This window comes from Beta vulgaris, chromosome 2, assembly GCF_026745355.1.
Source record: "Beta vulgaris subsp. vulgaris cultivar EL10 chromosome 2, EL10.2, whole genome shotgun sequence".
Taxonomy (NCBI): domain Eukaryota; kingdom Viridiplantae; phylum Streptophyta; class Magnoliopsida; order Caryophyllales; family Amaranthaceae; genus Beta; species Beta vulgaris.
Window position 1 is genome coordinate 31,041,137 of NC_079203.1, and position 27,179 is coordinate 31,068,315.

The 27,179-nt window shown below is 37.1% G+C and overlaps 1 protein-coding gene across 1 annotated transcript; it reads right to left on the bottom strand.

The window, feature by feature from the left end:
- Nucleotides 1–13,380: 13,380 nt before the first annotated feature.
- On the bottom strand, nt 13,381–14,219 carry LOC104886969 (zinc finger protein ZAT12). Its single transcript, XM_010671536.4, has one exon. The coding sequence runs from the start codon at nt 14,105–14,107 to the stop codon at nt 13,547–13,549; it is 561 nt and encodes a 186-aa protein (XP_010669838.1). The 5' UTR covers nt 14,108–14,219; the 3' UTR covers nt 13,381–13,546.
- Between the last annotated feature and the right edge of the window lie 12,960 nt (nt 14,220–27,179).

Sequence of the window (27,179 nt, forward strand, 5' to 3'; positions counted from 1 at the left end):
TGCATCATGACATGACAATCGTGTGATTTCATACTCGATAACTTCAACTCGCCATTTAAGGTAACAAAGCGCTTCATATTCGATGAGTAGCCAGTAGGGACCTTAATGCCATACAATGACTCGCAAAAAATCCGTTTCTCTGCACGCGACATCGTGTAGCAAGCTGGTGGCAAATAATTCTTCTCCGAATCCTCCACCTTTTTACTTTTTGAGTTTCATCATCAACCCTTTCCTCCCCTCTTTTCTTCTTCCTTCCGTCCCTTTTCTGAGCCCACAACTCTGGTCGAATCCCCTCTTTTTCCAAGTAAAGTCGTGACGCTTGAACATCTTTTGTCTTGCCCGGAATATTCATAAGTGTCGCGATAATAGCTTCACAAACATTCTTCTCTATGTGCATGACATCCAAACAATGTCTGACCTTTAGATCTTTCCAATATGGGAGTTTCCAAAAAATGGACTGTTTTTTCCATAATCCTGATAGGTCGATCAACCTCACTAGCAGGTTTACCAAAGACTGTTTCAATGCCCTTCACCTGATTATAAAATTCAGTACCAGTTAATGGTCTATGAGCAACTTCTTCTTCAACCGTCCCATCGAATGCCTTCTTCTTAAACCGATAGGGATGGTCGCGGCTGAGGAGCCTTCGTGTGCGCATATACACATGTTTGCAGCCCTTAAGGTGTGTAGATTTCATGTCATCTAAACAAATCGGGCAAGGTTGTTTTCCTTTAGTCTTATACCCAGATAAGTTCCCATAAGCTGGATAATCGTTCATAGTACAAAAAGCATGGCACGCAGAGTGAACATCTCATTAGCATACGCATCAAATACTAACACTCCTTCGTTCCACATCTTCTGTAAATCTTCAACAAGCGGCTGAAGGTATACATCTATGTCATTTCCAGGTTGTTTGGGCCCCGATATAAGAAGCGACAACATCATGTACTTGCGTTTCATGCACAACCAAGGAGGCAATTGTAAACCACTAAAACTACTGGCCATGTACTATGCTGCGAGCTGAGATTGCCAAAAGGGTTCATGCCATCCGTACATAATCCAAGCCTCAGATTACCATCCTCATTACCAAATGACTTATGCACCCTGTTGATAGTTTTCCACTCAGGCAAATCAGCCGGATGCTTGAGCAGACCGTCTTTCTTCCTACGATCTGCATGCCACCTCAAATTCTTCGCATCTCCTTTAATTGAGAACATGCGCTTAAATCTAGGTATTATGGGTAGATACCACAACACCTTGGCTGGTGGTCCTTCACTACCTCCAGCTCCTTCACGCTTGTACCTCGACAATCCACAACGTGGACACTCATGTAAATGCTCATACTCATTACGATAAAGCACACAATCGTTAGGACAAGCATGTATCCGCTCGTACTCTAAACCCAAAGGACACATCAGCTTCTTCGCATAATAGTACGACTTTGGCAGTTCATTTCCATCAGGGAGCATCTCAGCTAAAACTTCCAACAACGATGTGAAACTAGAGTCCGTCCAACCAGCGTTCGACTTAATGTTGAAAGTGTTACCACCGCAGAAAGTTTGGTGTACTTTGTACAACCTGGATACAACGGCTTTTAGCAGCCTGAGACATAGACTCAAAAATACGAGGTCGTCTACACGACTGATCTTCAACCTCGTGTATCATCTCGTCTACCCGATCCCTATCGTCATCTCCAAATTCATCATCCAAATTCTCATCCCCTAACTCATCATCATCCTTCTTTTTTTCTTCACATACATCATTCTTTACTCCAGAGCTTCCATATACCTCCCCTGCTCACCATGCCAAACCATACGTGGTATTGAGGCCTAAACCCACGGCGAAAGACATGCTCCCTAACCACATGTATACTACTAACCTTGCTCACATTTCTACAATCCAAACAAGGACAATAAAAGTCGACTGCTCCAGAGGATGTTTGATATTCTAATGCACTTCTACAGAATTCCGAGACCCCATTCACAAACTCAATCGATTCACGACTACCATTTCAAGTACGATCCATCTCATTCAAGAAGACCACCTCTAATAATTAAACACAACATTCATTATAATGCATCAATCATTATTAAAGTACATACACTCACATATTCAAATCACACACGTATACACAAGCTAAGATAGTGACATGTTCAATTGTATGCATGCAGTCAAAGGTCCTTATCACTCCAACCTAACCCATCCTTGGACGTCTAATCTCACTAGTGAATATATGCCAACTTTTCAATTCTAAGGAAAATCCGGCAGCATTTCCCTACAGTTCTCCAAGTACACAATGTAGATAATTGCTTATCTACATATGTACCCAGAGAACAATGTAGAAACGATAAGCCAAGATTTTCCTCAGAATTGAAAAGAAGACACACATTCACCACCTAAGTGAGATCAAACGTCCAAGAACAGTCCCAAACCGGGGACTATTCAAGACTTACTCCTAATGAGTAAGTCTTGAACGGGTATCTAGGCATATATGATGATGATTCAAACAACTTATAGATTTCATATATAGCTAAATCACATTGCGTTTTCATACAATCTCATATCAACAAATAATATACACATTATAAAAAATACATATACATTCAATAAATTATCAACTTTGTCTACATGTTAAAGTAGTTACCTCTTAACACCAACGACGAGCAATGAAGAGAAAACTTCCTTAGCCTCTTCTTCCTACAATTGACAAAACCCACATTGAACATTATTAATTCAATTAAGATAACAAAAGTAACTTAAAAACAAGATTAATTCATACCTAATTAACCACTCAAATGTTGGAGAAGAGAAGAGAAGGGTAGTGGTGGGTGGCACGCAAGGTGGTGGAGCAGTAGAGTTAGGTCGCGCAAAGTGTGGAGCAATGTGGGTGGCACGCAGCAGTGGCGTGGGCAGCAGTGGCATGGGCAGCAGTGGTGGTCGCACAAAGTGGTGGACCAATGTGGGTGGTGGTGGTGCACTCGAATTAGGTCTCGCAAGCTGGTGGTGGTGCACTCGATTTTTCGCTCGTAATTCTCTAAGAGGAAAGTGGGAAAAATAGAGTTGGAGTATATGGGTTACTGTACATGCGCGCTTCAATAATCAAAAAAAAAAAAAATTCAACGAAGGCTGCGCCTTTTTCAAAAAGCGCAGCCCTTCTCAAAGTGAAGGGCTGCGCTTTTTTAAAAGCGCAACCCTTCTAATGTGAGAAGGGCTGCACTTTTATCAAAAGCGCAACCCTACCAACTGAAGGGCTGCACTTTTCTTCAAAAGCGCAGCCCTTCTGCTATGTACGGCTGCGCTTTTATCAAAAGCGCAGCCCTTCCTTTTTTTCCCTAGTGATTTAAAGTTTAACACAACCGTCATTTAGGTGGTTGAATAGCTTAAGGGTATAAATTTGGTTTCCGGATTGGATATGTCCCAAATCTAATCCTGTATGAAATCAATTCGATTTTCAAAATTTTGAATCCAAATTCGATCTGATTGACTATGAATTACATCCTGTCAATTTGGATCCAATCTAAAAGTTCAAATTATTATACTATATTTTATTTTGGGACGACATGGTGATCAAAAGACCTCAATTTCAAATTTAATGAAAAATAACCTTTATAATCCCAAATATTGACCCATAAGCCTTAAAATTTATTTTTAAGTTTCTAAAACACAGCTATCAGAAGTTTCAAAAAAATATTCAAAGTTCAAATTGCTAAGGCTTACAAGACATGTCATAAAACATGCTAAAAATCTATAAGCTCAATCAAACTTATACAAAAACAGAACAACTAACGCTTACAATAATCAATTATAAAATTATGTTAGTTAGATAGGTAGTAATGATAAAGAGGAATAAATATGTATATATGAAATACAAAGATATGTAAACTAAAAAAAGGTTTATATAAAATTCAGTTTATTCTTTATTTTTAATCTAGAGAGTTTTTTATTGGACTTCAATCCAAAAATTATATTTATTAATTCAGTTTAAATTGGATTGAACTTTTAAATTTATCCGAAAAAAATTAGACTTCAACAATAGATTAATAAAAAATTAACAATTTTAATTAGAATCACGTATCACCATAACATTCTTATAGATTTTTTTGTACTTGATTGTTTCGGAAAAATCACGATTAATATTATTGGTGTTAATTGCTCCTCCAGTTAAGAGTTTGAGTGACTCATATTGTTGAACGTGATTCTATGATCAATATGATAGTCATTCACGAATGTAATTGACGAAACATCTTAATAAATAGAATAAAAAACTATAATAATCCTTGTATTGATATTCTTTGTTATCATGTACGTTCTAGTAGTAGTATATACACAAACAATTGAAAGAATAGAAGACCAAGGATCCTTGGCTCTAATGGTATGATTTTCTATCTCCCACATGGGAGATCAAGGTTCAAATATTGATGGAAGCAAATTTTCAATATTGTTTTCTTGTATAATTTTCTTGTATAATTCCTAGTTCTTGTAGGAAATTCTTCACCCATAAGAGCTCTTTGCAAGCTTTTGCCACAACAATATATTCAGCTTTCATTGTTGATAAAACAACACATTTTGTAATCTTGATTGCAATCATACAGCTCCCCCTGCAAAAGTCATAATATAACTTAATACTGACTCTCAACTCTACTCTCCCCCCTGAAAAAGTAAGGCCCCATTAGCCTGGGCGAAGATAGGGATAAAGAGTAGAAGCAAGCTACCTTAGCTCTGCCAGGCACTGGACAGGGGGTAGCTCTGTAAATGTGTAGAGCCAAGTGTAGTGTGGTGTAGTAGTAGGCACTTCTAGGCCCCTTCCCCGCTACTGGATCACTCCAGTGCTTCGGGTACTACGGACCCTCTGACATCCACCTTGCAACAAAGTCGTTTCAGTTGCAATATCATTTGTCATATCTGCATCTGTGTATCACTTTAACACAAGATCTCCTTGACCAAAGCATAGGCACATTTATGACGTGTCATATAAATATCATAATATCCATTTCACAGCTTGCTAGTGTTCTTTCCCTTGATTATATAGAAACATACTAACAACACCTACTGAATCGGCAACGTCCGGTCTTGTACAAAGTATGATATGAATCAAACTGCCAATTGCCCGCAAATGCATAAGGAACTTTATCCATTTCTTCTTTTTCTTTATCACTTGTAGGACATTGTTGAGAGCTTGATTTAAAATGACCTGCAAGTGGAGAGTTCACTGACTTAGCCTTAAGCATATAAAACCTCTCAAGTAGTTTCTCTATATATCTTTCTTACATTTTCTCACCGAGTTAGCCCTAAAACTAAATGTTCTTGATTACATTTTTTTCCCATTTTATATTTATATATTTTACATATTACTCATTTGAGGAAAATATGTGACAAATGTGCAAAGGTGCTCTGAAGGTCCAAGTGTACAACAACCTAAAGCCTTAGTAGTGCTCCTGGGAGCACTGTAACTAGGTATTCCCTTTCATACTTTTTATACATTTTATATGTGAGAATATGCCTTGAATAGTTTATAATCGGGCTATCTACAGAATGGCGACTCGCGGCAAGCGTCTCGGCTCGCTCCCAAATGCCGAGAGCTGACTGCGAGTCACGTCAGGCACCGCGATTCGCGGCTGGCGTGGGGTTCTTTGACATGCATTAGGCGATTCCGAATTAGATTAGCCGAGTTAAATGCCTATTTAACATAATATCGTTTACTCGACGAAGTTAGTATATAACACATCTGTATTTGTGTTTTCCACACATCAATAAATCTATTCTCTCTCTCTCTGCCTGTGGACGTAGCCAAACTAGTGACCCACGTAAATTTGTTGTGCGTTTTTCATTGTTTTACATTCGATTATTTGTTTCTTTCTCACGTCTATTATAAAAAAAATGGTAGAAAAAGCTTTGTTTTTTTATCTAAGTGAGAAAGATGCCTGGGATGAATGTGAAAATTGATAAATTCACTATGAGAAACAGTTTTAGTTTGTGGCAAATCAAGATGCAGGCTTTACTGAAGCAATAGGGGTTTTGGGCACTGTTGACAAAGAAGTCAACGGACTCAGTCACCGCTGAGATGAAAATTCTGGAGGAAAAGGCACATTCAACAATTATGTTGCGTCTTTCTGACGACATAATTACTGAAGTCGCGGAGCAGGAAACAACCGTCGGTCTATGGTTGAAGTTAGAGAGTCTATACATGACGAAATTTCCAACCAACAAGTTGCTCTTGAAGCAACGTCTGTTCAGCCTGCATATGCAGGAAGGTACGTCTCTGAGGGATCATCTAGATATATTGAATACTATCTTACTAGATCTTCGTAATATTGATGTTAAAGTAGATGATGATCATGCTGCTTTAATTCTGTTATTATCTTTGCCTTTATCATATGATAATTTTTGAGTTTCTTTTATTGTTGGGAAAATATAGTTTGTCATTAGAAGAAGTAAGATCTGCTCTTCATACTAGAGAGATCCGTCATCAGGCATCTGGTCCTAGTATAGAAAATCACGCTTCAGGATTAGTTGTTACTGAGGGTAAGGGACAAAGAAAATCTGGTAAAAAGAAATCGAACCATAAAAATGCGAATTCTACGATTCCTAAAACTACTGATGTCTGTAATTACTGTAAGGAAAAGGGGCATTAGAAAAATGAATGTCCGAAGAAAAAGAAGCAACTGGGAAAAGAATGAGGGTTTTGCTGCTTTGGCAAAAAGTGAAGGTAACTTTAAGGAAGATTTGGCCTAGTTGCTAATAACTAGTCACATTGCAGGGATATGTGGGTTCTTGATTCTCGGGCATCGTATCATATTAGTCCATGCATGGAGTGGTTTTCGACTTATGAGCAGATAGATGGGGGTAGTGTTTTTATGGCCATACAGTGTTGCCTGTAAAGTAGTTGGAATAAACTCCATCAGGTTGAGGACTTATGATAGTACATTCTGCACCTTGAACGAAGTTAGGCATGTTCAATTGATGACCAAAAATTTGATATCTTTGAGTCTTCTTGATAGCAAGGGCTTCAGTTTTCAAGGTGAAGGTGGAGTTATGAGTGTTTACAAAGGTTAAAAGGTGGTTATGAAAGATATTTAAAATGGTAACTTATATTTTCTTCAAGGTTCTACTGTGACAGATTTTGCTGCTATTGCATCATGTGAGATTCACAAGGAGGATATGATCAAGTTGTGGCATATGAGACTTGGACATATTGGTGAAAGGGGGATGCAAATTCTGTCAAAAAGGGATCTTCTATGTGGGCACAAGGTGCAGGATATAGATTTATGTTAACATTGTGTGTTTGGAAAGCTTCATCGCATCAAGTTCCAAAGGTTGTTCATACAACAAAGGGTACACTTGATTATATCCATTCTGACTGCTGGGGTCCTTTCCGAGTGAAATCTATTGGAGGTCACAAGCACTTTGTGTCTATGATTGATGATTATTCAAGGATGACTTGGTTAATTATGATGAAGCATTAAAGCGAGGCTTTCAAGAATTTTAAGTAGTGGAAGGCTTTAGTGGAAAATCAAGCTCAAATGAAGATCAAAAGGTTGAATACTGATAATAGTCTGGAATTCTGTTGGTCTAAATTTAATGATTTCTGCAAAAATTAAGGGATTGCTCGCCATCATACTGTTAGGAATACGCCACAACGGAATGGAGTAGCAGTATGCATGAATCATACATTGTTGGAGAAAGCGAGGTGCATGCTCTCTAATGCTAGCTTAGCTAGAAGATTGTGGGCAGAAGCTGTAAGTACAACCTATTATATGATCAAATGTGGACACACAGGTATAAATTAGAACTTAGAGCTAAGAAGGGTGTATTTGTGGGTTTTGGGAGTAGAGTGAAGAACTATAGAGTCTTGTCACCTTCTGAGAGTCGAGTTATACTTAGTAGAAGGGTAATGTTTGATGAAAATTGTATGCTTAACTCTCCTGTGATGTCTACTATGGTGTCTATTAGTAGAATTGTCAATAAACAGGTGAAGCTACAAGTCACTCACGATGAGAGTGAATCACAACACCAAGGTGGAGAAGATCAACATGGTGCTACTAAATCTTCTAGTCATCAATCAACCTCATCTGAAGCACATCGACCGAGCATAGCACTTGATAAAGCTAGAAGAGTTGGTGTGGGACCTCTATGGAGGTATGATTTTGAGGATATGGTTGCTTATGCATTGCAAGTTGCTGAAGCGGTGGAGGTGGACAATCATGAGCCATCCACCTATAAAGAAGTTGTTTCCGGTAGCGAGTCTGCTCAATGGCTCGCTGCAATGGGAGATGAGATGGAGTCTCTGGAGAAGAATCAGACTTGGGAGCTATTCAAACATTATAAGGAGAGAAATATTGTCACATGCAAATGGGCATTCAAGAAGAAGGAAGGGACCTTACCTTCTGGGAGGGTCAAGTATAAAACTCGGGTTCTTGCAAGAGGGTTCACGCAAAGGGGAGGAGTTGATTATAATGAGATTTTGTTACCAATAGTCAGACATAATTCCATTAGGTTGTTACTATCAATAATTGCACGTCAGGATCTTGAACTTGAGCAATTAGATGTGAAAACTGCTTTCCTACATGAGGAGTTGGAAGAGGAGATTTATATGACTCAGCCAGATGAGTTCCTAGTTCCTGAAAAAGAAGACTATGTTTGCAGGTTGAAGACGCCCTTGTATGGACTAAATTAGTTTTCTAGGCAGTGGTAAAGGGTTTCATAGTTATATGATTGAGTTGGGCTACAACAGGAGTCTATATGATTGTTGTATGTATCACAACAAGTTGGATGATAGATCATTGATTTATCTAGTTCTATATGTAGATGATATGCTCATAGCTACAAAGATCAAGTCTGGTATTCAGAGGTTGAAGGGTCTTCTCAGTGCTGAGTTTGAGATGAAGGATTTGGGTGTTGCGAAAAAGATTTCGGGGATGAAGATTTATTAGGAAAGAGATCGGAGGAAGCTTTTCTTGTCACAAAAAGATACATTCAGAAGATTTGGTCAAGGTTTGGCATGTCAACACCTAAACATATAGATACTCCAAGTGTGTCCAATAATCATTTGTCTTTTGCACCCAAGTTTGTTGAGGAGGAGTACATGAGTCGGGTTCCTTATGCTACTGCAGTAGAGAGTGTAATGTATGTTATGGTTTGCACTAGGCCGGATCTTGCACATGCAATTAGTATTGTTAGTATGTTCATGGGGGATCCTGATAAGGAGCACTGGTAGGGAATCAAGAGGATTTTTCGTTACCTTAGATATATTGATATTGGTCTTATTTATGGGATTGATACTCAGTTCTTAGTCAATGGTTATTCTGATTTTGATTATGCTGGAGGGTAGGAGTTCCATTACTGGCTATGTATTTACTCTTGGTGGCTCTATTATTAGTTGGAAGGCAATTCTGTAGGCTAGAGTTACTTTGTCTACTAATGAAGTAGAGTACATGGCGTTAACGGAAGTTGTTAAAGAGGGGATATGGTTAAAAGGGCAAGTTAGTGATCTTGGTTTACATCACGAACAGGTTATAAAGTATTGTGACAGTTTGAGTGCAATATGCTTAGCCAAGAATCAAGTCCATCATGAGAGGACTAAGCATATTGATGTGAGATATCATTTTCTAAGGAGTGAGACAAGGGTTAAGGTAAAGGAGGTAGGTACAATTGATAATCCTGTTGATATGTTCACCAAGCCGATTTTGTAGAGTAAGTTTCAACATTGTTTAGAGTTGCTCAATGTTCGTTGTTGTTAATTGCCCTTTTCTAGGGCAAGTCTGGTACCCTTAGGGTCTAATCTGGTGTCCTTAACGGACAAATCTAGTCTGGTTGTCTTTTGGGGCAAATTTGGTTGCAGGGAGAATCTTAGATGTTGTGTTCAATGCATCTATTATTTTGGTTTATTGTGAGAGGATTCAAGTCAAGTTGGAGATTTGTTAGAATATGCCTTGAATATAATATAATTGGGCTATCTACAAAATGGCGACTCGTGACGATGACTCGCGCCCAAATGCCGATAGCTGACAGCGAGTCGTGTCAAGCGCCGCGACTCGCGCCTGGTGCAAGGTTCTTTGACACGCGTTAGGCGATTCCGAATTAGATTAGCCTAATATCATTTATTCGACGAAGTTAGTATATAATACATTTGTAATTCTGTATTCCACACATCAATAAAATAATTTTCTCTCTCTACCCGTGGATGTAGCCAAATTAGTGAACCACGTAAATCAGTTGTACGTTTTTCATTATTTTACATTCGATTATTTGTTTCTTTCTCACTTCCGTTATAACATTATATTTGCGCATTCTACATTTTAGTCATTTGAGCAAAGTATGTGGCAAACTTATAACAGATGTTCTTGGAAGCACGTAGTTCTACGTGCACTCGAAAGCACCTATTAAAAATTTACAATAGTAATTGAGAGAAGGGAGGAAGAGAATGAAGCATTATGTTAGCTTTTCTGTTTATAAAAGAAGCAAGCTTAAGCACTGAAAAAAATCTCTATTCTATAAGGGAATATATAAGAACTTAGGTGTTGTCCTAGAATGTCTAAAAATACGCTGAAATAGTTAAATCTTACGTTGGTTAAAAAATCATTGTTTTAGCGATTGAAATAAATTGTTAAAGTTGATTGTTTAACAAAATATGTTTTTTATACGTCAACACATGCATTGCATACATATAGGCAAAACTAGTATATAAAAAAGGAAGCATTTAAAGTATAACTACCAATCATTTAGGTGGCTGAATAGGTTACAGATGTAAATTTGGTTTCGAGTTTAGATATGTCCCAAATTTAATCAAATATGAAATTTATTGGGTTTTCAAATTTTGAATCTAAATTCGATCTCAACAAATATGAATTACAGTTTATCAATTTGGATCCAATCTAAAAGTTCAAATATATATTTTATTTCGGGACGACATGATGACTAGAAGACCTTAATTTCTGATGTAATGTAAAATAAGCTTATGTAATCCCAATTATTATTGGCCCACAAGCTTTAAAAGTCTTTTTTAAGGTTCTAAAACACAATTATATATGAAGTTTTTTAAAATATTTAAAGAGTCAAATTGCTAGAAGACATGTCATAAAGCATATTAAAATCTATAAACTCATTCAAACTTGTACGAAATCAGAACAACTACAATTACAATAATCAGTTATAAAAGGAAAAATTTCATAAAAACAAACTTTTATAATCAATTTTTTTTTCAAAAAAACTAGCTTTTAAACATTTTCTTCAAAAAACTAACTTATATAACAACTATCTTTCAATATACTAACATTTCAGTAATAAATGGATTTAATCACTAATAATTGAGTCGTCGTAGATTGCTTGTTTTTCTTCCCCTCTTGTTTCTCTCCTCTTTTCTCGCTACCTTACCGACAACAATAACTACGGTGAATGTCATTTATTTATTAGTATTAAATATAAATGTAAAATATAGTATATTGAAAGGATGTTATATAAGGTAATTTTTCGAAAAAAAAAATTAAAATGTAATTTTTTTTGAAAAAAATTGGTTCCAAAAGATAGTTTTTTTTTGAAATTTTGCTATTATAAAACTATATTTGTTAGATAGATAGAAATGAAAAGAGGAATAAGTATATAAACATGAAATATAAAGATATGTTAACCTAAAAAAATTTATATGAAATTCAAATTGTTCTTTTGTTTAAAAAAAATTTAGAGACTTTTTTTTTCGAATTTAATCGAAAAATTATATTTATTAATTTAGTTTAGATTGGTTTAAAATATTAAATTATCAGAATAATTTACAACTCCACAATAGATTAACAAAAACATAAAAATTTTAGGATCACACATCACCGTGATATTATTATAGATTGTTTCATAGTTGATTGTTTTGAAAAAATCACGATTAAGATTATTGGTGCTTAATTTTCCTATAGTCAAGAGTTTGAGTAACTCATATGGTTATTATATGAAAAAATCACGATTAAGATTATTGGTGCTTAATTTTCCTAAATTTGTTTATTTAACAAAATATGTATTTTATACGTCAACACATGCATTGCATGCATATAGGCAAAACTAGTATATAAAAAAGGAAGTATTTAAAGTATAACTACCAATCATTTATGTAGCTGAATAGGTTACATATGTAAATTTGGTTTTGGGTTTGGATATGTCCCAAATGAAATCAAATATGAAATTAATTCGGTTTTCAAATTTTGAATCCAAATTCAATCTCAACGAATATGAATTACACTTTGTCAATTTGGATCCAATCTAAAAGTTCAAATTATTATTATATATTTTGTTTGGGGACAACATGATGACTAGAAGACCTTAATTTCTAATGTAATGTAAAATAACCTTATGCAATCCCCATTATTATTGGCCCACAAGCTTGAAAAGTTTTTTTAAGGTTCTAAAATACAATTATATCAGAAGTTTTTCAAAAATATTTAAAGAGTCAAATTGCTAGAAGACATGTCATACAACATATCAAAAATCTATAAATTCAATCAAACTTGTACAAAATCAGAACACCTAATAACAATTACAATAATCAGTTATAAAATGGAAAAATTTCATAAAACAAACTTTTATAATCAATTTGTTTTTTTCAAAAAAACTAGCTTTTAAAAATTTTCTTTCAAAAAACTAACTTATATAACAACTATCTTTCAATATACTACCATTTCAGTAAATGGGTTTAATCACTAATAATTGAGTTGTCGTAGATTGCTTGTTTTTCTTCCCCTCTTGTTTCTCTCCTCTTTTCTCGCTATCTCACCGACAACAATACCTATGGCGAATGTCATTTATTTATTAGTATTAAATATAAAAGTAAAATGTAGTATATTGAAAGGATGTCATATAAGGTAGTTTTTTGAAAAAAAAAATTAAAATGTAATATTTTTTGAAAAAAATTGGTTCCAAAAGATAGTTTTTTGAAATTTTGCTATTATTAAAAAATGTTCGTTAGATAGATATAAATGAAAAGAGGAATAAGTATATAAACATGAAATATAAAGATATGTTAACCTAAATAAATTTATATGAAATTCAATTTGCTCTTTTTTTTAAAAAAAAAATCTAGAGACCTATTTTATTCGAATTTAATTGAAAAATTATATTTATTAATTGAGTTTAGATTGGTTTAAAATTTTAAATTATCCGAATAATTTACAACTCTACAATATATTAACAAAAAAATAAAATTTTTAGGATCACACATCACCGTGATATTGTTCTAGATTGTTTCATAGTTGATTGTTTTAATTAAAAAAGTCAACGATTAAGATTATTGGTGCTTAATTTTCCTATAGTCAAGAGTTTGAGTACTCATATGGTTGGAGATGATTATATGATCAATATGATAGTTATTTACAAATGTAATCAACGAAGGATCTCAATAAATAAAATTTAAAAAAAACTATAATATTCCTTGTATTGATATTCTTTGTCATCATGTATGTTCTAGTAGTAGTATATACACAAACAATTGAAAGAACAAAAGCTATTTCCTGAACAAAAAATGCTCTATCATAAAGAATTAAAAGAATGTGAACTAAAAATAAATAAATAAAACTAACAAACAGAAGGAGCAAACTTCCTAACCTCCAACAGTCCATTCTCTAAAGGAGTCAAATTCAAATCTAAGCACATAACACTTTTATGATCATCACTATAACTCCTACTTTTGATCACACCAGTTAATTCGTCCGAAACATTATGTGAAGAAAGTTCAAGTTCAAGTGAAAGTGTAGGACGAGAGGTGCAAGGGAGCTGTGATCCAATGAGGGCAGCTCTATGACGCCTCATATGACCTCCCAACGCTTGTCCAATAGGAAACTCCAATCCACATATTGAGCATCCATGAGTTTTAGACCTCTTACTAACATTTTCCTCAGACGGATTATTATAGTCGTTCGTATAATGAGTTTTAGGTTTCTTGTGGCTAGCCCGGTGACCACCCAGTGCTTGGAAGGAGGCAAATTGGCGGTTGCACGTCTTGCACTCGTAAACTCGGCTGCTACTAGTGGGTTCCACGGTGGTCGAGTTAGAGGTCTTGGATAAGAGGATTAGGTAGTTTGCCATGGCTATGGTTCTTTCAAGTTCTATCTCTTCTCTACTTCTTTTGATGGCCATTTTGGTGGTGAGATAATAATAGATGATAATGTGATGTTTGTTTTTTGGGGTGAGTTTTATCTTAATTGGTGTGGTTTTGTTTGTTTGTTTTTGTGGGTATGATATAAACTGAGACACGTTTGAGGAGTATTTATAAAGTAAAGAGGCACTTGGTATTTTTTGGGTTGGCTAGTACTTCTTTGACTTTTTCATCGATTGCTTTGACTTGTTTGATACAAAAAGTACTCGTTTTAGATTAGACTATTCGTAGTTGTTTTAGTTAGGTAAAGTGGCAAGCGTGTACTTCTAAGTTTAAACCGCGCAAATGTTTTTCCATGTATTCTTATTGAAGTATCACTTTTTCACGTACATATAATGTTAATTGATGACTATTTAGATTTAATTGCATTGTAGATAACAATTGGTATTTATTTGGTCACATGGAACATGGTTCCACAGTCTATATATTAATATATCATGTGAACACAGGAACACAGCTAAATAGGAAGAGAATATTTTTGGAGGTGACATGGACGGTGGACCTATTGACAATGAGAAAAGCTATATATATATATATATTTTTTGGGGGTCCTTTACGAAATTTTTTTTTTGAGCGGTCCTCGTACATGGTCTCTGACTTGAAAGCCCAACAAACCCCAGCCCTCCCATCTCACTCAAATGGATTAAGCAGGTATATATATATAGAGTAATAATTTATGTGTGTTTTTGCGCGCCTAACTATTCTTATTTTAGCAACGTTATCCTTTGATTTGATTTGGCCGACGGGCTTGGCTCAAACTATGGCTTAACTTGATGTATAGAGCCAAACAATTTGAGTTCTAAAATATTGCAAGTCTTTCAGCCTAATCTTGCTTGCCCAGTCGTAGTTTTATTGTGTTTTCACATTCACGATCTAATGGATATTAGTAGAGTTTATCATTCAAAAGATTTAAAGAAACATGTGAAACAACTTGAAATTCAATTTTGGGTTGACCCAAAGATCTAGATTGAGCATTTTCCGACCTATAATCCAAATAAACCGCCCCTAAGATAACTCATGATCCAAAATAACCCATTCTAAATCCGATAAAACCCAATTAACAGAATTACGATCATTAATAGACTTATGATGATCATATATTAAAAGTAGTCATAAAAATATATTTAATTAGAATTTAAAATGTGATTGTAAAATCATTCCAAGTCACTAAATTATCATTTTGATAGTGAATATGATTACCTAAATACGAATCACATATGTAACAAATCTCGATTGAGCTGGCAAAATGTGCAAGAATCTAGTTTGATCAAAATCAAATTTGAAATTAAAAGATTCCGAAATATTCTAGTTGAAAGTACTTGAACCAAAGTTATTTAATTAAAAATTAAAAATAAGTAACCTAGTTAAAAACTAAGGCAAATTGATTAACAGTCGCATGATAATTAATTAATTAGGAGTTAGATTATTGCTGAGGACATTGTAAATCACATTATGATTGAAAAAAACTCAAGTAGCTAGCTCTAGAGTTGCACTTCCAGAAGGTCTCATGTCAGGCTTATCCCTGGAGATAAGTTGAGGTTATAGCTTACGTAATACTCCCATGTACGAGCAATGGCCGATGACTAGTCAATCAGTGGAACTTTGGTATTATATTTGCTAAATATGTTTTGACAATTAACAATTACTTATTGGGTATTTGAGAACCTTCAATGATTTCTGGAAATGTTTGGTACTGTGATAAAATTAATTTAGTGTGCTTTGGATGTCAAAAGTCAAAAGTGGATCTAATTGTATCTACATGATTGATAATCCTTTACACACAAAAACGTTCTAGAAGAACACATTCTTCTTTGACTTGACAGTAGCTTTTGTTTCAGGATGTTATATATAGTTCCAATCAAATTTGTCACATGGTTATTATGTTTTTTTATCTTTTGATGTTTGGTTTTTTTTTTTTTTTGTGGTCAATTAGATGAGATAAAACAAATTGTAAATGCTTCAACTATTTTCCAACTTATAAGTAAATTAATTAAAAACTCCGGCTCTTTAATTTACGCTTTTCTGCTATACACTATTTTTCAAATATTATTTGATTTCATCACACTGTCCAAAAAAAAAACTTTTATTTAATTAGTCAACTAGAGGATGTCATATACTCCCTCCATTTTATTTTAATCTACACACTTACATTTTTCACGCATACCAATGCAAAACTTTGATAAATATCTTTAGTTTTGTATTTGTAAAAATTATAAAATGTACATATTGTTTGTCCCAATATTTTATGCATTGGTGGCAAAAAGGAATTTGAAATATTGGATATGAGAAGCAGTTATCAAATGGCTAAATAAGTGGCAAGGAGTATGGGCTCACGTGCAATTTAGTTGAGATAAACAAGGAAGTACTTGAGAATAAAGGGGAGGTGCAATCTACTGGCTCTTAGTGGAGGTCATTCTTTTAGCTATATATATTTGTGTATTGTAACCTACTTTAGACACTAACCACTATGGGACATTAGCATACAATAACTCTTTTTCCCTAGCTATACTAATCTTTGATTATTTCATACTCCATAGCAAACACTCTCACTATGTCCATTAATACTTTACAAAGCTACTGTGTAAATTGTACTCAAACGCATATATTGACGCGGCATCTTCATAGTGGATTGGTGATAAAGATAATCACCCGCGGTTTTTTCCACGTTTCGAGTTTTCCGCGTCAACAATTGTTTGTCTTTCTATTCATTTATTTATATTCTTGTTGATCATTAATTATTTCATATTTAATTTTGTATATTATTCTTGTTGTTGGCTTCCCATACGTTTTGCGTACTTGGTACAAAATCGGCATAAACAATTTGGCGCCCACCGTGGGGCCTTCAGCAAGATCTCTATACATCGTTCATCACTTTCTTTTCGTCTACCATTTCGTTTGTGACTTCTCTTTTTTCTGTGTTTGCGATGGCAGGAGATTGGGTAACCACTCAAGAAGTCATAGATAAACTCAATCGCGTCAAGGCTGCTATGGCGGAATTGCAGAATAGCTATGTCGCATCATGCATGGAGAATCAAAGCCTGAAATCTGCTAAAAAGTCCAAAGCTTCTAAGCGCCGCAGCATAGGCGATGTCTCCAAAATGACTGACGCTGACATCGAGCCTGACATTGACATCGAGCCTGAAGTCGACATCATTGGAGACCAGGCCAGGGGGCAACCACGTTCTGTCGCCGACGATCCCATCTAGCAGCGTCTTCAGCGGCTAGAAGACATGATCGCCATAATCCCCAGCGTCCCTCGCCCTATAAAGAAAGCGACGCCAAATAGCTATGCGGACTCATCTTTTGTTGATTCCATTGCCATGATCGAGGTTCCAAAGCGATTCTCCGTCCCAACCATGAAGATGTATGACGACACTACAGATCCAAATGACCACGTCGCTCAATACAAACAACGGATGATCACCATCTCAATTCCTCGTGGCATGCGCGAGGCATGCATGTGTATAGGATTCGGATCGACGTTGACTGGACCAGCCCTGCAGTGGTTCATCCACCTTGGTAACGACATTATCTCTACCTTTTCTAAATTGATTAATATTTTTAATTTACAGTTTGCTAGCAGTCATAAGATGGAAAAACAGGCTAGTGACTTACATAGAATCGTGCAAAAATCTGATGAATCCTTGAAAGAGTTTGTTCATAGGTTTAACAGGGAAAAGGTGTCGATTCCAATTTCCGACGTTAAGACGGCGATTGAAGCTTTCTGACGGGGGCTGGATGATCAAGACTCAGATTTGTACAAAGAACTTACCAAGTATCCCTGTCCAACGTTTGAGGATGCTCAAGCCAAAGCCTTGACACAGATCCGTTTGGAGGAAGACATGCAGTCAAGAAAGGAATTCTATGACGTCGACAACAGGAAGTCGATGGCAAACAAAGAAAGTTTGTGGCGTCCAAAGTCTTATGATCGTCCACAACAAGTTCATAGTGTCCATCAGACTCATCAAGCCAACGACTGGAAAAACGATCCTAGTTGGACGTCGTCCAACAAGTGATGTCGACGTTGACAATTGCGATGACGATTGGCAATTGGACGTCGTCGATTATTTCATATCTCAAGGAGGGCAAGCACATTCCCTAGCACATTCCCTGAAGTTGGAACGTCATCCATCTAAAACTCTATCGCTTTTAATCGTAATATGTTGAGAAAAAAAGGGACGCCACTACATGTAATCAACCAACAATTTAAATTGAGTTATTTCATTTCTTGTTGTTCTCAACATATTCTATTTCCTTTGTATTTTAAACGTTATTTCTTTATATTATACTAACTTGAGCGTCGTAGGACCGTTGGGGGAAGCAAACGAACATCTCACCTTTGTTGTATGAAGACAGGCATGGGGGGCGAGGATTGGTTGACAGTCAACTTTAAGACAATCGAACATCAGCGTCAACGACGAAATCACAGTTGACACCGACCTTTATTATGACGGCGACAATTTTAAGCTGGGGCATCAAGGTTTGACGACGTTCAGGTGAACACAACATGGCTTCTATACAAAAAGGGACACACACCGTAAGAAGTCATCACAACAACATACAAAACACCACTCGCAATTAATTAGAAGAGGCAATTTAGCCCTTCATAACAATTAATATTGCAAGTGGTTTCAAATATCAAAGGTACCTACACACATACATACACACATTCATACAAACATAAGGGCTCTACACTTGACGACATATCCTGGATGACAACGTTTTGGTTTTAAAACTAAACCTCTAGTCACGATCGAAAAGTCATATACATACGTACATACATACTTACAAACATACATTTGCATAACACACAACAAAGACATACAAGGACTTTTATACACAAAAACTAACACTGAAAACTAGTGTGTCTCCATGGCATCTTTGTCCTCTACAACAGGGGTAGATTAAGCAGTGGTCGCTGTCTCAGCAGCGATAGTGACGCCGTCGGGAAGCAGGTCATTGAGAGTTCTAAGGAATTTAGGACGTCGTCTTCTGCAGTCCATGATGTCGTCTGACCTTCCATGTTCTAGCATCCACTGCCTCCTTCAATGACGTCTCCTTGACGATTTTGGCGTCATCAAGGATAACGGCGACAATAGTTATCACAATAGCAAGGATGGCGACATACGACATGGTGTTCTCTGACGACAGCACATAAAAATAAGCAAGGAAATTAAGTAAAGACAGAGTGACGACATCCGAAGTGAACGAACAACGTACTTGAAGCCATTTGAAGGAGAAGATTTAGGGAAGAGTGTAATTGATGCCACTTCCCAAGACGGTTGAGCAAGTGTCATCAATTAGGGGCAATTGTTTGTCCCAATATTTTATGCATTGGTGGCAAAAAGGAATTTGAAATATTGGATATGAGAAGCATGAAGTTATCAAATGGCTAAATAAGTGGCAAGGAGTGTGGGCTCACGTGCAATTTAGTTAAGATAAACAAGGAAGTAGTTGAGAATAAAGGGCGGGGGGTGCAATCTACTGGCTCTTAGTGGAGGACATTCTTTTAGCTACATATATTTGTGTATTGTAACCTACTTTAGACACTAACCACTACGAGACATTAGCATACAATAACACTTTTTCCCTAGCTATTACTAATCTTCATTATTCCATACTCCATAGCAAACACTCTCACTATCTCCATTAATACTTTACAAAGCAACTGTGTAAATTGTACTCAAACGCCTATATTGACGTGACACCTTCATAGTGGATTGGTGATCAAGAGAATCACCCGCCGGTTTTTCCACCTTTCTGGTTTTCTGCTTCAACAATTTTTTGTCTTTTTATTCTTTTATTTACATTGTTGATCATCAATTATTTCACATTTAATTTTGTATATTGTTCTTGTTGTTGGCTTTCCAATACCTTTTGCATACTTGGTACAAAATCGACATAAGCACATATTTATAAAATACATGTTATGATGAATCTAACAAGATCCCACATGACTACAATTTCATCCGCGTATAAATCACAAATGTTGGTCAAAGTGAATTTTGTGAATAATGTAAAATAACAAAGTGTGTAGATTAAAATTAAATGGAAGGAGTAATGTTTAGGAAAAATGAAAAAACTTCATTCTCCAGCATTTCTCTCTCATGACTATTGCTATCTATAATGTAGAAAACCAGTTAATTGAATTACTTCAATTAATACTCTCTTCTCTCTGAAAAATCTCTCTAATAAGGAATTCAATTTTCAAATAAGTGTTATAGAATCTTCACAAATGTTATCACAAAATTATTTTACTTTGGCTAAAGGGGAGGAAAGAAGGAACACAGGAAGATGGTATTGCTTTGCCAGAGAGAAAAGATGAAAGAATTTTTATTTAAGCTAGAGAAAGAAGAAAGTATGTCAAAAGAAAATCTAAATTTGATGGGTAAGTTTCTTATTTTGTGATTTTCTCCACCTTTTTTAGTTTCAAGTTCTTTTTTAAAAATATAAATTAAAAAATTTTATTTGTTTAATAGAGTATTTTTTTTTTTAAAAATAAATAAATATAGGTTCCTTATCGAGTGCTCGAAGGACGAAGGCAACACCTGTTAGCATTTGTCAAATGATGATTAGGGGCCTTAACTTCACGATAGAATGTAGGGCCTCAAACAGGTTTGAGACGGCCCTGCCTCCTCCTCCTCCTCCTCCCTTTCTTCTTCTTCCTCCTCACAATACATCATTTTCTTATTCAGAAACAATTAATTTTCACTATTCACATGAACTGGACTGAAATTTTATTTCCACCATAATGGAACTGGCCATTTTTTTGATACCACCATGGTGGAAACAAAATAAATGCTCGATTCCACTGTGGTGGAAATGAAAAATTGATTTGGTTCCTGCTATAAATATTCTGAAATTTTTATATTTTTAAAGTAAAAAAACAGAATAGGTATAAAAATATATGAGGTGCTTAGTAAATATGGGGGATAAATAGAAAATCCCAAACAAAATCCAAATTGTAAGAATCCTAATATCCTAATTGAAACTTACGTATTACCTAGAGTAGCTAGAATTGGCAAATAACGTGACATTATATTGTAGCGTGGTATATTATTATTGATTTTTTAAAAAAGTCAAATAATTTTGAAGTTGGATGAAAGGGTATATTTAGGAAACGAGTCATGCTATTTTCCGAACTATTCGGTGGTGAACAGATTACAATTGTTTTTATTATTCACTTTTTTTGGTTTGGCGTGAAGGTTAGTATGTTTGTCCATCAAAGTTAATGTGTTTGTGCAATATTCGCATATATATGGATGTGCAACATTTAATGGGTGAAGATTCATTAAGGGTTGTGCATTCTATTTGTAAGGTTGTGCAATATTTGTTAATAATTGTGCATTCTCTGTGTAAGGTTGTGAAAAATTTATAAGTGTATGTACATCCTTCTTGTTCATGGTTGTGCAACAAGGTCAGCTCGGTTGTGCATCAAGGTCACTATGGATGTGCAACAAGCTTAGGTTGGTTGTCCATCAAGTTTAGACGATCTATTGTGCATCAAGGTCACTATGGGTGTGCAGCAAGCTCAAATTGGTTATGCAGTAAGGTCAACTCGGTTATGCATCAAGGTCACTATGGTTATTCAACAAGTTTAGATTGGTTGTGCAATAAGGGCATTTTGGTTGTGCACGAAGGTGAATGTTATTGTGCAAAAAGCTCAGTTTAGTTGTGTAGTAAGGTCAGCTCGGTTGTGCATCAAGGTCACTACGGTTGTGCAACAACGAACAAATTGGTTAGGCAGCAAAAACGTCCAAACATTTTAGTTGCCAAAATTAATAAAAGGCAAAACATATAATACACTTTATTGTTTGGTATTGTTTCTGTCTAGAAATTAAGGATTGCTGATGTGTGTTGAGTAGGAGTGGGACCCAAGAGTGTTTGTATGTATTGGTTGTCCGTACACTGGAAACCTGCAGAACAAGATTCGACTACCTCGAAGGTTGTTTCGGGATCGCCCCTCTAACGCTTAAATCAATTGATGATTGAGGTATAGAGAGAAAGTATAGAGAGAGATGCTCTAGTTTGTTATATGAGAATTGAATACATGTTCATTGATGAGACTGTTGGTATTTATAGTGTTGGGGGATAACTAGACAGGAAACATTAATTGGATGGGCCTCCTTTGGGATCAATGGCTATGTTGCCTTTTTAGGCAATGATCATTTCAACCCTTTAGTGGATTCCCAAACTCTTGATTAGGTCAACTCACTAGTGGGACCCACTAAAGCCACCTGTCTAGAGCCTTAGGAGGCTTTTATGCCCTAATTAGGTTACTGGTCAATTTAGCCTAAACAATCAGATCCACGCCGGGGATTGGGGATCATCGATGTCCGACTAGGTCACGCCAATCCGTGGCGGAATAGTAACTGATCTAATTCCTACCGACTCATTGTTTGACCGAGTGTGATAGGCCGAGCGAATCATGAGGTCGACCGGGTTACCTCTTGTTAAAAGGAATAATGCTGACCGTGTGGCTTTTTATTGGAGGGGATAGTGCCGATCGAGTGACCATCTATTGAATACAAACCGAGTGACTCTCTACATGAGGGGATATTGTCGACCGAGTCACTACCTGTTGAAGAGAGTAAAGCCCACCGAGTGGCTTTTAATTTTGTTGAAGTCGTTATATGTCCGACTAGGTCCCTCCCCATTGGAACTGTGAAATTAGTTAACTGATACTTAGTCATATTTGGCTAAGTATTATGATGGCTCAGCAGGGGACGAGGAACCTCTTGATAGCCGAGTGGGTTGGACGCCACTCGGATGAGGGGCTAATGAGCCCCAAACTGTCCGAGTGGGTGCCACTTGACACAACCATTTTTGACTAAGTAAAGAAGCGACTCGGCACAAGAGAGAGGGTTCCACTTTGGCCGAGTGGGTTGGACACCACTCGCATGAGGGCATAATGAGCCCTAGGTTGTCCGAGTGGGTGCCACTTGACTCATAGCCATGTTTGACTAAGTGAAAAAGTGATTCGGCACAAGAGAGAGGGTTCCACTTTGGCCGAGTGGGTTGGACGCCACTCGGATGAGGGGCTAATGAGCCCCAATCTGTCCGTGTGGGTGCGAATTGACACTTAGCCATTTTTTACTATGTGAAGAAGCGACTCGACATAGGAGATAGGGTCCCCCTTTGTCCGAGTGGGTTGAACTCCAGTCAGATGAGGGGCTAATGAGCCTCAAGCTGCCCGAGTGGGTGCCAATTGACACTTAACCATATTTGACTAAGTGAAGAAGCGACTCAGAACGGGAGAGTGGGTCCCCCTTTGGCTAAGTGGGTAGGTTGCCACTCGGACGAGGGGACACTGAGCCCCATGTTGTCCGAGTGGGTGCCATTTGGTACTTAACCATTTTTTTGACTAAGTGAAGAAGCGACTCGGCATAGGAGATATGATCCCCCTTTGGCCGAGTGGGTTGGACTCCACTCAGATTGATGAGGGGCTAATGAGTCCCAAGCTGCCTGAGTGGGTGACAATTGACACTTAACCATATTTCACTAAGTGAAGAAGTGACTCGCACAGGAGAGGGGGTCGCCCTTTGGTCGAGTCGGTAGGATGCCACTCGGACGAGGGGCCACTGAGCCCAAAGTTGTACGAGTGGGTGTCATTTTGTACTTAGCCATTTTTTTGACGAAGTATAGAAGCGGCTCGGCAAAGGAGAAAGGGTCCCCTATGGCCGAGTGGGTAGGACACCACTCTGATGAGAGGCCAATGAGCCCTATGCTGTCCAAGTGGATGTCATTCGGTACTTAGCCATTTTTTTACTAAGTATAGAAGCCACTTGACAAAGGAGAAACCGTCCCCTTTGGTTGAGTGGGTAGGAAGCCACTCGAATGAGGGGCCACTGGAAATCTCAATTAATACTGTCTTCTCTCTAAAAAATCTCTCTAATAAGGAATTCAATCTTCAAATAAGTGTTATAGAATCTTCACAAATGTTATCACAAAATTATTTTACTTTGGCTAAAGGGGAGGAAAGAAGGAATAGGGGAAGATGGTATTGCTTTGTAAGAGAGAAAAGATGAAAAGATTTTTTTATTTAAGCTAGAGAAAGAAGAAAGTTTGTCAAAAGAAAATCTAATTTTGATGGGTAAGTTTCTTATTTTGTGATTTTCTCCACCTTTTTTAGTTTCAAGTTCTTTTTTACAAATATAAATTATATAATTTTATTTGTTTAACAAAGTAATTTTTTTTAAAAAAAACAATAAATATAGGTTCCTTATCGAGTGCTCGAAGGACGAAGGCAACACCTGTTAGCATTTGGCAAATGATGATTAGGGGCCTTAGCTTCACGATAGAATGTAGGGCCTCAAACAGGTTTGAGACGGCCCTGCCTCCTCCTCCTCCTCCCTTTCTTCTTCTTCCTCCTCACAATACATCATTTTCTTCTTCAAAAACAATTAATTTTCACAATTCACATGAACTGGACTGAAATTTTATTTCCACTATAATGGAACTGACCATTTTTTTGATACCACCATGGTGGAAACAAAATAAATGCTCGATTCCACTATGGTGGAAATGAAAAATTGATTTGGTTCCTGCTATAAATATTCTGAAATTTTTATATTTTTAAGGTAAAAAAATACAGAATAGGTATAAAAATATATGAGGTGCTTAGTAAATATGGGGGATAAATAGAAAATCCCAAACAAAATCCAAATTGTAAGCATCCTAATATCCGAAATTGAAACTTACGTATTACCTAGAGTGGCTAGAATTGGCAAATAACGTGACATTATATTGTAGCGAGGTATATTATTATTGATTTTTAAAAAAACTCAAATAATTTTGAAGTTGGATGAAAGGGCATATTTAGGAAATGAGTAATGCTATTTTCCGAACTATTCGGTGGTGAACAGATTACAATTGTTTGTGTTATTCACTTTTTTTGGTTTGGCGTGAAGGTTAGTATGTTTGTCCATCAAAGTTAATGTGTTTGTGCAATATTCGCATATATATGGATGTGCAACATTTAATGGGTGAATATTCATTGAGGGTTGTGCATTCTATTTATAAGGTTGTGCAATATTTGTTAATAATTGTGCATTCTCTGTGTAAGGTTGTGAAAAATTTATAAGTGTATGTACATCCTTCTTGTTCATGGTTGTGCAACAAGGTCAGCTCGGTTGTGCATCAAGGTCACTATGGATGTGCAACAAGCTTAGGTTGGTTGTCCATCAAGTTTAGATCTATTGTGCATCAAGGTCACTATGGATGTGCAGCAAGCTCAAATTGGTTATGCAGTAAGGTCAACTCGGTTATGCATCAAGGTCACTATGGTTATTCAACAAGCTTAGATTGGTTGTGCACTAAGGGCATTTTGGTTGTGCACGAAGGTGAATGTTATTGTGCAAAAAGCTCAGTTTAGTTGTGCAGTAAGGTCAGCTCGGTTGTGCATCAAGGTCACTACGGTTGTGCAACAACGAACAAATTGGTTATGCAGCAAACACGTCCAAAAATTTTAGTTGCCAAAATTAATAAAGGGCAAAACATATAATATACTTTATTGTTTGGTATTGTTTCTGTCTAGAAATTAAGGATTGTTGATGTGTGTTTAGTAGGAGTAGGACCCAAGAGTGTTTGTATGTATTGGTTCTCCGTACACTGGAAACCTCCAGACCAAGATTAGACTACTTCGAGGGTTGTTTCGGGATCGCCCCTCTGACGCTTAAATCAGTTGATGATTGAGGTATAGAGAGAAAGTATAGAGAGAGATGCTCTAGTTTGTTATGTGAGAATTGAATACATGTTCATTGATGAGACTGTTGGTATTTATAGTGTTGGGGGATAACTAGACAGGAAACATTAATTGGATGGGCCTCCTTTGGGATCAATGGCTATGTTGCTTTTTAGGCAATGATCATTTCAACCCTTTAGTGGATTCCCAAACTCTTGATTAGGTCAACTCACTAGTAGGACCCACTACAACCACCTGTCCAGAGCCTTAGGAGGCGTTTATGCCCTAATTAGGTTACTTGTCAATTTAGCCTTAACAATTAGCTCCACGCCAGGGATTGGGGATCATCGAAGTCCGACTAGGTGACGCCAATCCGTGGCGGAATAATAACTTATCTAATTCCTACCGACTCATTGTTTAACCGAGTGTGATAGGCCGAGCGAATCATGACGTCGACCGGGTTACCTCCTGTTAAAAGGAATAATGCTGACCGAGTGGCTTTTTATTGGAGGGGATAGTGCCGACCTAGGGACCATCTATTGAATACAGACCGAGCGACTCTCTACATGAGGGGATATTGTCGACCGAGTCACCACCTGTTGAAGGGAGTAAAGCCCACCGAGTGGCTTTTAATTTTGTTAAAATCTTTATATGTCCGACTAGGTCCCTCCCCATTGGAACTGTGAAATTAGTTAACTGATACTTAGCCATATTTGGCTAAGTATTATGATGGCTCAGCAGGGGACGAGGAACCTCTTGATAGCCGAGTGGGTTGGACGCCACTCGGATGAGGGGCTAATGAGCCCCAAGCTGTCCGAGTGGGTGCCACTTGACACTTAGCCATTTTTGACTAAGTGGAGAAGCGACTTGGCACAAGAGAGAGGGTTCCACTTTGGCCGAGTGGGTTGGACACCACTCGGATGAGGGCATAATGAGCCCCAGGTTGTCCGAGTGGGTGCCACTTGACAGTTAGCCATGTTTGACTAAGTGAGCGATTCGGCACAAGAGAGAGGGTTCTACTTTGGCCGAGTGGGTTGGACGCCACTCGAATGAGGGGCTAATGAGCCCCAATCTGTCCTGTGGGTGCCAATTGACACTTAGCCATTTTTGAGTATGTGAAGAAGCGACTCGACATAGGAGATAGGGTCCCCCTTTGTCCGAGTGGGTTGAACACCAGTCGGATGAGGGGCTAATGAGCCTCAAGCTGCCCGAGTGGGTGCCAATTGACACTTAACCATATTTGACTAAGTGAACAAGCGACTCAGCACGGGAGAGTGGGTCCCCCTTTGGCTAAGTGGGTAGGATGCAACTCGGACGAGGGGACACTGAGCCCAATGTTGTCCGAGTGGGTGCCATTTGGTACTTAACCA